General features: G+C 49.3%; 2 protein-coding genes across 2 annotated transcripts; one reads left to right on the top strand and one right to left on the bottom strand.

Moving 5' to 3' along the window:
* On the top strand, nucleotides 50-6,316 carry LOC8066852. The gene is made up of 3 exons (XM_002448542.2): nucleotides 50-2,233; nucleotides 4,170-5,510; nucleotides 5,768-6,316. The coding sequence occupies exons 1-3, from the start codon at nucleotides 50-52 to the stop codon at nucleotides 6,314-6,316; spliced, it is 4,074 nt and encodes a 1,357-aa protein (XP_002448587.2).
* On the bottom strand, nucleotides 8,651-11,720 carry LOC8066851 (transcription factor bHLH112). Its single transcript, XM_002447122.2, has 7 exons — nucleotides 11,157-11,720; nucleotides 10,497-11,028; nucleotides 10,252-10,371; nucleotides 10,022-10,087; nucleotides 9,764-9,829; nucleotides 9,541-9,597; nucleotides 8,651-9,384 (listed from the first exon to the last, which is right to left on the bottom strand). Exons 1-7 carry the CDS (start codon nucleotides 11,510-11,512, stop codon nucleotides 9,217-9,219), a joined length of 1,365 nt encoding a protein of 454 aa, XP_002447167.1. The 5' UTR covers nucleotides 11,513-11,720; the 3' UTR covers nucleotides 8,651-9,216.

The following is a 14,608-nucleotide window of genomic DNA, read 5'->3' as shown; positions in this document are numbered from 1 at the left end:
CCACCAGCCGCCGCCATCTCCCTCTGCCACGCACACCTCGCAGCCCTCCATGGCCGAACCAACCCTCGCCGATCTCCTCAAGGAGATCAAGACCATGTCGGCCGAGATCTCAGCGCTGAAGACCGACATCGCCTCCATCAAAGAGAAGGCCTCGACGGACGAAAGCAGCGAGAACCGCCGCCCTGAAGGACACCGCGAGCAAGATTTCCACCCGAAGCATAAGAAGTGGGACTTTCCCCACTTCGACGGCACGACCGACCCGATGCTATTCCTCAACAAATGCGAGGCCTACTTCCGCCAACATCGCACCATGGCAGAAGAGCGCGTGCGCATGGCGTCCTACCATCTGGACGACGCTGCGCAGCTGTGGTTCATCCAACTACAAGACGATGAGGGCACGCCAATGTGGGTTAACTTCAAGGATCTCCTCAATTTGCGGTTCGGCCCTCCACTCCGTTCCGCCCCAATGTTTGAGCTCGCGGAGTGCCGCCGCACAAGAACCGTGGAGGAGTATGCTAACCGGTTCCAGGCCCTCCTACCTCGCGCCGGCAGACTCGACGAAGCGCAGCGGGTGCAGCTCTTTACTGGCGGGCTCCGACCACCGCTAAGCAGCACCGTCCGCCTCCACAACCCGGACTCCCTCGCCGCCGCCATCAGCTTGGCTCGCCAGGTTGAGTTGATGGAGCTGGAGCATCCGGCGCCTGTTCCATCAAGGGCGCCCCCGCGCGGCCTGTCGGCGCCTGCGGCCAGGGCCGCCCTGCCACCGCCGCCGCCGCTCTTGGCCCTACCAGCGCCGCCCGCGGCTGCACAACAGGGCCACGCCGAGGGCAACCAGCGCCGTCTGACACCCGAGGAGATGGCCGAGCGCCGACGCCAAGGGTTGTGCTTCAACTACAATGAGAAGTTCTCCCGCGGCCACAACCGATTCTGTAAGCGTCTGTTCTTCCTCGAAGGCATGGAGATTGACGACGCCCAGGCGGAAGAGACCGATGCAGCCGCAGACGCAGTGGCGCAGGAGGCGCCGATATTTTCTCTGCACGCCGTTGTTGGCGTGTCTGTGGGCAGGACCATGCAGGTCCGTGTCCGAGTGGGCTCAACTCCACTCATTGCCCTGCTCGACACAGGCAGCACCCACAACTTCATTGCCGAGACAGCAGCAGCGCGGTCTGGCCTTCCCATCCAGTCCCAACCGCGCCTCACTGCCATGGTGGCCAATGGCGAGAAGGTGCCGTGCCTAGGCGTCATCAAGCATGCCCCAATTGCGATCCACGACTCCGTTTTCGCCGTCGACCTCTTTGTTATGCCCCTTGCAGGCCACGACTTGGTGCTGGGGACGCAGTGGATGGCCACGCTGGGCCGCCTGGTGTGGGACTTCGTAGATGGCTCCGTCACCTTCCAGCATCAGGGCAGCACCGTCCGTTGGCCCGGGGTGGCGCCCACGAGTACACTGGAGACCTGCGCCACGACGTCCAGCGCGCCCCTCCTCGATGCACTACTGGCGGAGTTCGTCGACATCTTCGCCGAGCCCCACGGCATGCCTCCCCAGCGCGCCCGCGATCACGCCATCAACCTCAAGGCCGGCGCACAGCCAGTAGCGGTCCGGCCCTACCGGTACCCTGCTGCCCACAAGGACGAATTGGAGAAGCAATGCGCGACCATGTTGCAACAAGGCATTATTCGGCGCAGCGACTCCGCTTTCTCGTCCCCGGTGCTTCTCGTCAAGAAGGCGGACGGCGGGTGGCGTTTCTGCATCGACTACAGGGCCTTGAACGCCCTCACCGTCAAGGACGCCTTCCCGATCCCTATGGTCGACGAGTTGCTGGACGAGCTGCATGGCGCCCGCTTCTTCACCAAGCTCGACTTGCGATCCGGATATCACCAAGTACGCATGCTGCCCGCCGACGTCCACAAGACGGCGTTCCGGACCCACAATGGACTCTATGAGTTCCTCGTCATGCCGTTCGGTCTCTGCAATGCTCCGGCCACATTCCAGGCGTTGATGAACGATGTTCTCCGGCCGTTCCTCCGACGGTTCGTGCTTGTCTTTTTTGACGACATCCTTATTTACAGTGAGACGTGGGCCGATCACCTTCGCCACCTGCGTGCTGTCTTCTTCGAGCTGCGGCGCCATCGGCTTTTCATCAAACGCAGCAAGTGTGCGTTCGGCGAGGCCACGGTAGCCTACCTGGGCCATGTGATTTCAGCGGAGGGCGTCGCGATGGACCCGACGAAGGTGAAAGGTCCTAATATGGCTAGAGGGGGGGGTGAATAGCCTATTTAAAAAATCTACAAACTCACTAGAGCAAAAGGTTAGTAAATAACAAAGCGAAGCTTTTTGCTCTAGCTCTAAAGGGGTGTTTGCAAGCCACCTACCCAACAATTCTAGTTGCTAAGATCTCTATGCACACAAGAACTAAGTCTCTACAAGTTACACTAGAGAACTAAGCTACACAAGTCAAAGTAAGCAACTAAAGTAATTACACTAGTTTGCGGTAAGTAAAGATAAGATGAGATATTTATACCGCCGTGTAGGGGATGAACCAATCTCCAATATAAACAATCAAACACCGGGAGAATGCCAATCAAACACAATTGAGACACCGATTTTTCTCCCGAGGTTCACGTGCTTGCCGGCACGCTACGTCCCCGTTGTGTCGACCAACACTTGGTGGTTCGGTGGCTAAGAGGTGTAGCACGAACCTCGTCCTCATTAGGACACCACAAGAACCTACCCACAAGTGAGGTAACTCAATGACACGAGCAATCCACTAGAGTTACCTTTCGGCTCTCCGCCGGGGAAGGTACAATACCCCTCACAATCACCGGGAGATGGCCACGAACAATCACCAACTCGTGCCAATCCTCCTCCGCTGCTCCAAGCCGTCTAGGTGGCGGCAACCACCAAGAGTAACAAGAAAACCGCAGCTAGAACGATCCCCAAGTGCCACTAGATGCAATCACTCAAGCAAATGCACTTGGAATCACTCCCAATCTCACAAAGATGTTTAATCTATGAAGGAGATGAGTGGGAGGTGTTTGCTTAGGCTCACAAGAATGTTATGTCTGTTAGAATGCCAAGAGAGTAAGCCTCAAGCCGGCCAAACACGTATTTATAGACCCCTCAAACAAATAGAGCCGTTGGCTCTTTCACTGGGCAAACTGCGGGGTCACCGGACGCTCAGCACCAGCGTCCAGTGCTCCAACGTCAGCCGCGTGTCAGAGTCTAACGGTCACCTGCAGTGCACCGGACGCTGAGCAAGTTAGCACCGGACGCGTCCGGTGCACACCGGACTCATGCGTAGAGAGTTCCGCAAACCTGCGGGACACCGGACGCTAGCCACCGGACGCACCCTGAGCGTCCGGTGCTCACCGGACTCGTGCGCAGAGAGGGTCGCCAAGACGCCCGCACACCGGACGCGCACCACCGGGCGCTCAAGCCAGCGTCCGGTGCCTATCGTCCGGTGCCTTACCCTAGCTGGGCTAGGCACTGTCTGCACCGGACGCTCAGACTTAGCGTCCGGTGCCTCAGTGGCCAGCGTCCGGTGAGTGTTTTCTCAGCGAGAAACACTCCCGCGACTTCTCCAAATTTTCCACCGGCGCAATAGAAAATATGCACTTCATTTTCTCAAAAAGCGCCGAATCCCGCCTCGCAAGCTCGGCGGGAGGGAGAGAGGAACCCATCCCCTCTCTACCCTTGAAACTCCACCTCCTTCTCAAAATGTGCCAACACCACAACGTGTGTACCAACGAGCGTGCACGTGTGTTAGCATTTTCACAATCATTTTCTTTGAAGGAGTTAAGTTAGCTCACTAGGTTCTAAATGCATGCACATGAACAATGACACCTAGTGGCACTTGATAACCGCTTAGCCAAAGAATTCCCCTCTTTATAGTACGGCTATCTATCCTAAATGTGATCACACCCTCTATGGTGTCTTGATCACCAAAGCCAAAACCCTAAGCAATACCTTTGCCTTGAACTCCATAGGGTTTTGTTTTTCTCTTTCTTGTTTTGCAAGTTGAGCACTTGATCATCTTGTGCTCATCACCATCATCACCATGATCATCACTTGCTCCATCACTTGGCATGTACCAACCTTATTAAGTCTACACACACTTAGTATAGAGGTTAGTACTTAGGGTTTCATCAATTATCCAAAACCAAACTAGGGCTTTCAGAAGGTGCAGGCCATTCGCGACTGGCCTGTGCCTCGGTCGGTCCGCGCACTGCGCGGCTTCCTCGGCCTTGCCGGCTACTACCGCAAATTCGTCCTCAACTACGGCGCGGTCGCCGCCCCACTCACCGCCCTACTCAAGAAGGACGGTTTCACCTGGACCGACGCCGCGGCCTACGCCTTCGACGCTCTCAAGGCCGCGGTCACCTCGGCCCCCGTCCTCGCCATGCCGGACTTCGCCAAGCCGTTTACAGTGGAGTGTGACGCATCGACCCATGGCTTTGGAGCTGTTCTGATCCAGGATGGGCATCCCATTGCGTTTTTCACCAGACCGGTCGCACCACGCCACCGTGCCCTCGCCGCCTACGAACGGGAGCTCATCGGCCTCGTCCACGCAGTACGTCACTGGCGGCCGTACCTGTGGGGGCGTCGTTTCGTTGTGAAGACCGACCACTACAGCTTCAAATATCTGCTCGACCAGAGGCTCTTGACGATCCCGCAACACCATTGGGTGGGCAAGCTCCTCGGGTTCGATTTCTCCGTCGAGTACAAACCGGATGTGACAAACACGGTCGCCGACGCGCTGTCCCGCCGTGATACAGAAGAGGAGACAGCAGGCGCGGTGCTGGCACTCTCGGCTCCCCGTTTTGACTTCATCACACGGCTTCGCCAGGCCAATGCGGGAGACCCGGCCATGGTCGCTCTTCGGGAAGACATCAGCAGTGGCGCCCGCAGCATGCCCTGGTCCGTGGTGGACGGCATGGTGCAGTACAGCGGCCACCTGTACATTCCCCCAGGCTCGCCGTTGCTGCAGGAACTTGTGCTGGCAGTGCACGAGGACGGACGTGAGGGTGTCCAACGCACTTTACACCGCCTCCGCCGCGACTTCCATTTTCCTAACATGAAACATGTTGTGCAGGAGCTTATTCGAGTCTGCGTTGTCTGCCAACGGTATAAATCAGAGCACCTGCAACCCGCCGGGCTCCTGCTGCCCCTCCCGGTGCCGCAAGGCATTTGGACGGACATCGCCCTGGACTTCGTCGAGGCTCTACCCCGCGTCCGTGGCAAGCCGGTAATCCTGACGGTGGTCGATCGTTTCAGCAAGTACTGCCACTTTGTCCCATTGGCACACCCGTACACTGCGGAGTCCGCCGCCGAAGCGTTCTTCGCCGACATTGTTTGCCTCCACGGCGTTCCCCAGTCCATGGTGTCTGACCGTGACCCAGTTTTCACCTCGGCGTTCTGGCGTGAACTCATGCGCTTGACAGGCACCAAACTGCAGATGACAACGGCCTTCCACCCTCAGTCGGACGGCCAATCTGAAGCTGCTAACCGAGTCATTATCATGTACTTGCGCTGTCTCACAGGTGACCGTCCTCGGCAATGGCTACGCTGGCTTCCGTGGGCGGAGTTTGTCTTTAATACCGCCTACCAGTCTTCGCTCCGCGACACCCCCTTTCGTGTGGTGTATGGTCGGGACCCTCCGTCGCTCCGGTCTTATGAACCTGGTGAAACCAGGGTTGCTGCTGTCGCCACAAGACCCTAGAGGAACGCGAGGAGTTCCTCGCCGACATCCGCTACCGCCTTGAATAGGCCCAGGCGGTCCAGAAGCGCTTCTACGACGCTGGTCATCGTCCAGTGACCTATGAGGTGGGCGACTGGGCCCTTCTGCGCCTTCGCCAGCGTGCGGCCTCCTCCCTGCAGCAGCGAACGAAGGGCAAGCTTAAGCCGCGCTTCTATGGGCCCTACCAAGTCGTGGAGCTCATCAACGAGGTCGCTGTTCGCCTCGCCCTGCCGCCCAACGCGCGCCTTCACGATGTTTTTCATGTCGGCCTGCTCAAGAAGTTCCAAGGGCCACCTCCGACAGCACCTCCGCCTCTACCGCAGGTGCACCATGGCGCCATTGCACCTGAACCAGAGCGCGCGGTGCGCTATCGCCTGGCCAGAGGCATCCGTCAGGTGCTGATCAAGTGGAAAGGCGAGTCTGCAGCCTCGTCCACATGGGAAGACGTCGACACATTCCTCGTCAAGCACCCTACCTTCCAGCTCGAGGACGAGCTGAACCTCGACGGGGGGGGGGACGTTCGTCGCGCGCGTGAACGCGTGGAGCGCGAGCCTGGGCGTGATGCCCTAGGTGAATAAGATTAGGAAAGATATTTCTAGTTTCTATTTGCTATTATCTATTCCTGGTTTTAAGGGGATTTGTTACCCCTATTAGTTTGGGCTAAGGCCTTATATATTCTGTAACCGTGAACATTGGAGGCAAGCAAAGATTATTATCCTATCTCTTCTCTAAACCCTAAGCCTGCGGTAGAGGGACATAACCTCATCGGAGAAGACGGCCGACGGCTACGAGCTCCGTAGCCGAGGCCCTGCACGTCGGGGGCTTGACGCCCTTGACAACGATGCTGTGACGGATACAAACGGGTTAGCTCTTCTAAGCTTCTGGGCCTTCTTGCTCGTGACGACGCTAGCCCAATTCCTGCACTTCCTATCATCATCATAAAGGTGCTGGCTGCTAACAGCCCCTAACTTCATATACAGAATTTTTTGAAATGATCTATTTTTGAGCCTAAACGTTTCAAGTCAGAGAGAATGTGAAATCTTCTCGTTTTTAAGTAGTTAATTAGAAGTTATTCCATTTGACCTTGACCTGTGACAGCAGAATTCATTCCCCTATCTTCAGAAATTAGCCTAACACAGGCAAAGACACCACTGAAATTTCAGAACCACGTTCAAGTTTTAAGTTTTCACAATGACGCTGCATCTTTCTCCGATCCATTTAGAAAATATTTTCCATTCCATAAGTAGTATCAAACTAGGTTTGGATGTAATCGGATTCACAACGATCCACATGTGTAGGGTGGATTAAAGTAGAACTTAAACTAAATTTCACACCAATCCACCCTAACAGATATGAATTGAGATGAATCCGATAATATCCAAACAAGACCTAATACTATGAAAACACCTTGTAACTAGCTGAATCACTGGTTCGTTTGCATAGTTCGTAGCTTATTTAATTTTAGCCTGTTATGAAAACATTGAGATCTTAGTGTTGCTCACGATTTCCTAATTGGTTTGGTTGGTGCCCCATTTGATCAGAAATTCTTTTTCAAAAGATGGTCTCAAAGAAATTTTCCATTTCAACAGTCTTGTCTTGTAGGTGTTGACCATGCCGTGGAAGAACTAAGAAAACGAAGTGCTGAATTGTACTTCGGTCTCCTGCAAGACTAGGTGGAGTTGAGCTGTTCTTGCATATGATTGCATTCTGAGTTCACCGTATTGGGTTTACCATTTCACTAGCTCAAGCGTCAAACGGTCAAACCGCATGTTCGTACATGTATCTTTCAAGTTTCATGCAAGTGAAAACAATCTAAAGTCTCAAAAGTGACAAGTCAGTTCATTTTCTTCAAACTTCAAATTCAGTTAAAGATACAATGCACTACTACATCTTTACACACGTCAACACATACAAATTTGGTGTTGCTAACTTTAAACATACGCACACTCACCCCTATAAGCGCACACACGTAAACCTTACCTCTAGACAAAATTACCACTCGCCTTGTTGTCGACAAAAACACCGCTTATCACTGAAAACTCAAGACCTAAGCTACATGTCCTTTCACGATGTGGACCAGCCTAGGAGGAACTACCGAACTAGCTAGTATTTCATTAAGAAGGTAATAAATTATTCTTTTGCTAAAGTTATTTGTTATTCTCTCTGTCTCAAAATAAGTGTCTTTATGGTATTTGTGCAGGTCAAACTTTTTAAATTTGACTAGATTAGTAGGAAAAAATTACTAGCAATATTTATATCTTTAAATAAGTTTATTATAAAAATAGATTCAACAGCCTCTACTGATACTAATTATAAATATTAATATTTTCTTGCATATATTTATTAGTTAAAGTTAAAGATGTTTGACTCTTCATGAAATGAGAATGACACTTAGTTTGGAACGGAGGGAGTATATGATATGATCACATATGCAAAACTAGATTGTTTTTATGAAACTTAGAAGATAAAGGAGTTGTTTTGTGGAGATTATTACATGCAAGCTTTCCTGATGAGTTAGTTCTCCATACCGGAATGAAGGGAACTACTACTATTTGCTTGGGTAGCATTACCATTTTATTAGAAAACTGATAATCGGTATTAGCTTACTTAGTATATAGAGATGTGATATACTATAAGACCAAGAGCAAACTTGTGCATTAGAAGACGTATACTCTTACATCAATTAATATAATATGCATTTGTGTAGTACGTGTCCACATCATGATATAAAAATGCAGCAGAATATTGGCTATTATTCAAAAGTTAAGCATGCGCTGATATCCACTACGGCATTGGAATAATTTAACCTCAAAAGGCACATCTGCACAAATTCTTTGAAGCTGATACTTACAGTATCAAAATATATGTGTGTGGTTTAGATTCAAAAGAGAAGCTATCCAAAAGCGTGCTCCGATCAATCAAAGAGATGCCACTTTTTATTTGGTAGTACAATCAATAGAAACCTGCTACACACTTTGATCCATTCCGTCTGTCACTAGTTTAAACTCTAGAAACCATTACACATCTTTAACAAATCCTTCCACGTACAACTACCCAATGATGCAACCTAACAACCAATCATAATTAGAAGCTGATGACGATCAGTAGAGACTTGTTGTGTCCTCTCTCAAAATATATTAGCTGATCCCTTATTCCCTGATGGATCGGATGGATAGATAGATGAACCTGGAGAATGAATCCAAGTCTTCAAGGACTCATTCCAAAGGTTCATCTAGCTAGCAAGCTCAGTCTGCAATCCTTTTTCGTTGCCAGAGCTGCTGCATGCTTAGTACTACTACAGTTACGAGAGATAACGAACCATGACCATACACTGCTAGGACTAGACTAAGAAACATGCATGGATATATATATATATATATATATCATCAGGCCAGGTCGATCGATCTGTGGTAGGCTGCAGGTAGCTAGCTAGTTGCTCGTTCGACGACTCTGATCAGAGCTTTGGAGGCTTCTTCGTCTACCTAAAGTTGGCAGCAAATGGAGTACTCCACACGAAGTCGACGGGCACCTCGCTGGCTACCGCGAACGTGCTCGATATCGGGACCAGGCACAACCCCCGGCCCTTGAGCGATACCTCGCCGGCATGGCTGTTGTCGTCCTTGTTGGACTTGTCAGGACTTGAGCTCTGAAACCAAAGGCACGCACGCACGCACGCATATAAAGCCATCAGCACCCTTGAACAGTTCAGCAAGTACCATGATCCATCACAATGAAAAGGAGAGCAAGCGTGCATGCAGCTAGCATGCACACTTACACAGTGGACACTGGTACTGGCACCTACCTTCAAGTGGGGCACTTGATGATGGCCGTTGTTCTTCAAGTATGGAGCACTAAGGACCTGCAGAGAAACAAGGCGCAAACAACACAATGTCAATGCCTTCGATCGATCAGTCCCCTTCTGATGATTCGTGTGTAGAAAACGTGCTATAGCCGGTGCTTCAGGCTTCAGATGTGCTATGATTAAAGGTGGGGAATCATGGTAGTACTCGCGCACACACACTTACACCAACTTGGTCGTGGAGGAACTTGATGTACTCGATGGTCTCATGGAGCACCGATGCCGTATCCGTCTGCACGCGCATCGAGAGATAATCAGGTATTTCAGAGATTGTGCTTATAGATTTGAGGTTAGATCTCCAAAGGAGGAGAAAAGGAACATGTCTTTTGCAGAGACGGAAGATGTTAGATGTTGGCAGTACTACATAGTTCCAAGCACTAGCTTTGTTTGTAATATAGATTCATCAAAAGCTAGCCTCCCTCACCTTTCCAAAAGGGGCGACTAGTTGTTGGAGTGCAGTGACCCTGTCCCCTAGCTTCTCCTTCCTAACCTGCAGAAATTAATGCATTGCACGAACATGCCCAACTTCAGTTATCTAAGATTCATATATGCATGGGGTTTAATTTCAATCATGATCTATAGATATACAGCAACGTCAAATGATAATATAATATCTAATGAGGTGAAGTTTGTTTAAGAAAACCAACTACGTACCTTGAACGTTGGCAACGGCGACGGCGTCTCGAGCCTCGATTTCTTGAAGGCCGGCTCGCCGTTCGCCTTCTTCTTGGTGATGATTGAGCTAGCAGACTCTCCTACTCCTTCCAACGCAGTCTACACAGACATAACCACGCCAAGGTTACTTATTAGGTCTAGGTCTAGCTAGCAAATGTTGCCGTTGTCTTCAAGTAAATGTTTGCATCTTAGTATAGTTCTTAGATGTATATATTTCTACCTACCTTTAATGCAAGGGTTGCTGTAGTACGCGCAGCCGTCGGCGATGGTTTGACAGAACGAACGCTGCTAGCTTGGTCAGGCGCCGGCGCCGGCGCCACGCCGAACCCAGCAGCAGAAGGGTTCCAGAACGGCGCGTCGTTGGTGAACTGAAGTGCCTCCCTGGTAGCTCCGGCCGGTGGAAACCTCGCCTGGCCCATGCCCATCTGCTGGTACTGATCATACTGCTGGTACCCCGGCAAAGCCTGCGGCTTCGCCGCCGCCGTTGCTGTCGGCTCCATGAGGCTTCTTAGCAGGGATGACTGGAACCCGTAGGGCGAGGTCGGCGACAAGAGCAGCTCGGATCCGAAGCTGGACAGCATCTGCTGCTGGTGGTCCTGCTCTTGGTGATGGTGACCTTGCAGGGCCAGGGCTAGGTTATTGGATGAAGGGTTCATCAGGCTTGATGCCGTCATGGCGCTTTGCTCAGTTGTTGAGCTCATGTCCTGCTGGTGACCATCTTGCAGAAACCCATGCAAAGTAGTAGCACCACTGCTCCTGTGTTCGAACACATATATACATAGATTTCAGAGCCAGGTGATAGAGTATTTCTGCATCATCATATAAATGATTTTCTGGCCAATCGAGCCTATATTCTATGAGAATCATAATATAACCAGACTTACATATACGGATGGGTCCAGTCAGTGTAACCAGCAAGAGGCTGCTGCACCACGGCGGTTCCGACGCCAGCAGGATCCGTGACGCTTGCCGGTTCTTGGAAGGTCACGGAGCTGTTGTTCCCGGGCGACTCCGACGAGGCAGTGGTGGCCGCGCACTTGGCCTTTCCCCCCTCGGCCGCCAGGTCGTAGCTAGCAGCCAGGGCGGACGACCACGTCGTGAACCCGGCCAGCTCCGTCGAGCACGTCGTCGCGGGCACCGCCGTAGTATTCCACCACCCGCCATGAGGGGCAGCAGCACCGGCGCCGACGCCGTTGTACATGGCCGGAGCGGCATGCAACATCTCAGCATGATCCCCCATGTCGGCCGATCGATCTGCTCCTCCGTTTCTTGGCTAGCTGATGATAGATATGCGCTGGTGCGCGCGCACGCGTGCGAGGGGCGGCTAGCTTGGCTAGCTACTAGAGAGTGTGTGGTGAGTGCTTGCTTAGCTTATTGGGTTGGGCAAGCTTGCAGAGGGAGGGGAAAGCTGAAAGCTGAGCAAGCTGATGAGTAGTGGTAAGGATGGGGATGTGTGGGTCGTGTATATATAAACCGTTTTGGAAAGGAAGGGGATCGGAGGGGAGAATTTCGGCTGGCTTTCTGACCGGAGCTGCTGCAGCTGAGCTTAACCGGCTGGAGTCGTTAGGCGGTCTTCCGGCATTGCGTCAGATAATTCTGGTGCAACTGATCATGATCAGTCGGTAGTTCAACGACCCTAAGTGTAGTAGTACTACTGCTACTGCTTCTCTCTGCATACAAATGAAAAAAATGCAACTTTATTATTCTTAGCTTTAGTTTAGTGGGTAGTGTAGTGTTACTTCGTTTTGTCTCGTAGTAACTTCTTAGGATTAGGGTTCATCTCATAAAAATAAAAGATAAACCGGGTCAAAAACAACTAAACAAGAACCAATTGGTTTGAGACTCTCACTCTCAGTACTTGAACAACAATCAATTAGTTTAGCAGCTGGTACGTAGTATTACTTTGTTTGTCTTGTAGTAACTTCTTAGAGCATCTCCAAGAGGTTTTTTACGTGGATTTTTTATCACAAAACTTTAGAAAACAGATCAAAAAATTATGCTCCAATAGACTTTTAAACCACTCACTGTTTTTTCTGTTCTTCAAAACCCCCTTCTCGCTCTCTATTATGGAGAGGCTAGATAACCCTCTAAATTCAATATGTGGTCGTTCTCTTATGAATATTTTCACAGAAGAAAATTTAGGGTAAGCCATTGGAATATAGAGAATAAAACTTAAAGAGACTGTTGGAAGCACGATAGATATATACAAAGAATATTCATGAAATGACTATTCAAATAGAGATATAAAGGTTGAAATTTTGAGAGGCTCTAAAAGTTGCTCTTAGGATTATGGTTCATCTGTGAAAAAAAAGATAAAATGGGTCAAGAAAAAAGTATACAACAACCAATTGATTTGAGATTCCTCAACACTAGAAATTTTTTGATGTTAGATCAGATTTCAACCATAGACGTCCTTTTTCTCGAGTTATGGTCATCTTCCTCCACACTTTGGTGAGGTTAGGGGTTTAGGGGTTAATTTAAGGAGTGGGATTTTCACTGACACTATGACATTAAAGAGAGGACCATTGGCGACAATCCGATCTGGCAAAGGAGGTGGCAGGTGCAGGATGGAGCGATGAGGCGACAATGATCATTGATGAGTGCAAAAAGGTGGAGGAGACCAATTGGGAGGTGTATTGATGTCATGACTAGGGTGTCATAGCGATAGCCCTAAAAGCTGGTTAGAGTGATGAACTAGCGATGGAGAGTTGCAAGGGACAAGGAAGGTCGACGTGATGGGTGTCATCCATGCTTAAGTTTGCTGCCATATATACAATAGTAACGGTAGAAATTAAATGGTTGGAGATAGAAGATGCATTATAATCCTAGAATCACCATCATGGGTTGGAAAGCCAAGTGTTATATAATCTTGAAACACTCCACTACAATAGATACGGTGTGTTCGATAGGGATTTTCCAAAGTGTTTCTCTCCAAACAGTAGAATCCCTACCAATGAAAATTGCTACAAGGGAGAAGAGAATCATTGTCAAACGATTATGTGATTTATATTCGGAACCATCAATATTTTTTGGATTCAACGGATCGGGGAACTAGAAATTGGAAAAGCCAAATTTAACAAAGAATCAAAATCATTTTCTTCAAGAAATTGAATCCTTATCAAACACACACTCTAGGGCTTTTGATGTCCACGTATGCTTTGGCTGCATATGTCGCATAAGATAAAATGAAAAAGTGATTTGCAAAGAAAATGTTTTGAAAGCAAATGGTGATATTTCACTTTATATAAGCATTTTTGTTGCACTTTGCACTAGGTTTTAGCCAAGAGTTGTCACTTTACACCAACTTCTAGCACTCACTAGGACAAAAGTGGTCCAGCTTTGGACCGTATGTCAACCATACGTCCATACATGTGGTTTACTATGACAAGTGAGCTTGATATTTCAAGAAATTTGATCTATGTCATGAAATAAATATAACGGTGATGATGAGGATTAATCTTTCACTTCAAAATGTAAAATAAAGCATGATATATGGTTACCTTTGTTCATGATGTTTAGTCAAATACATCAAATTGATACATAAATGTTTTATCTACAAATTATATACCTTTTACGACTACCATTTGAGAAACCCAACCTCCTCATCCTCCTCCACCGCCACTACCATGTTGTACACTTGTGTCAACCTTATGGGACGTTTAGACCTAAGTATTTGCAGACCGGATTGAACCAAAATAATATGTGGATTGGGGCTACCGTTAATAGGAAAGCGTCGGGCGTTCTCGGGTCGAGCCCTGACTGGGTGAGACTGTGCTCCTTAAGTCTAGCCCTATAAGAACATGAGGCGCACTTTTAGTCCGTTTGGCCAGGGCTGACCACATATTTGCTCAGGTCTATGCATTCTCAAACGATTTGCATCAAGACTGCAATGTGGTGTATAATGCAGAGTGCAATATAATGCTTTAGCTACTCAGTGCAAAACGGGAATTCTTGAACTGGAACTTGGTGCCATAAGTTCACCATCATCTCTTTGAACATGGTACAAAGCGAAGCATGGTTTCAAAACATGATGTTTTGGGAAATTCACCACATCAAAAATAATATTTGTACAAATGCTATATCTAAGCATATTAAAATTTACCTTTCAGAGACTGAATCGTAGGCATATCACTATGTATTATACACGGTGCAAATTTAGCCGGGGTGAGCATATTTAACTTGTAATATACCAAGATAGGGGATCAGAGCACAGTCTTCCTTTTTATATTCTTTTTATCATTGAAATGCTACGACATAATATGTATGCCTATATATTGTCGCCAGCAGAACAAATACGCTTAGACAAAATATTCCATGTCACTGTTCAAGACATATC

Source organism: Sorghum bicolor, chromosome 6, assembly GCF_000003195.3.
Source record: "Sorghum bicolor cultivar BTx623 chromosome 6, Sorghum_bicolor_NCBIv3, whole genome shotgun sequence".
NCBI lineage: Eukaryota > Viridiplantae > Streptophyta > Magnoliopsida > Poales > Poaceae > Sorghum > Sorghum bicolor.
The sequence above is the reverse complement of the archived record's forward strand: the minus strand, read 5'-3'. Positions and strand labels throughout refer to the sequence as shown.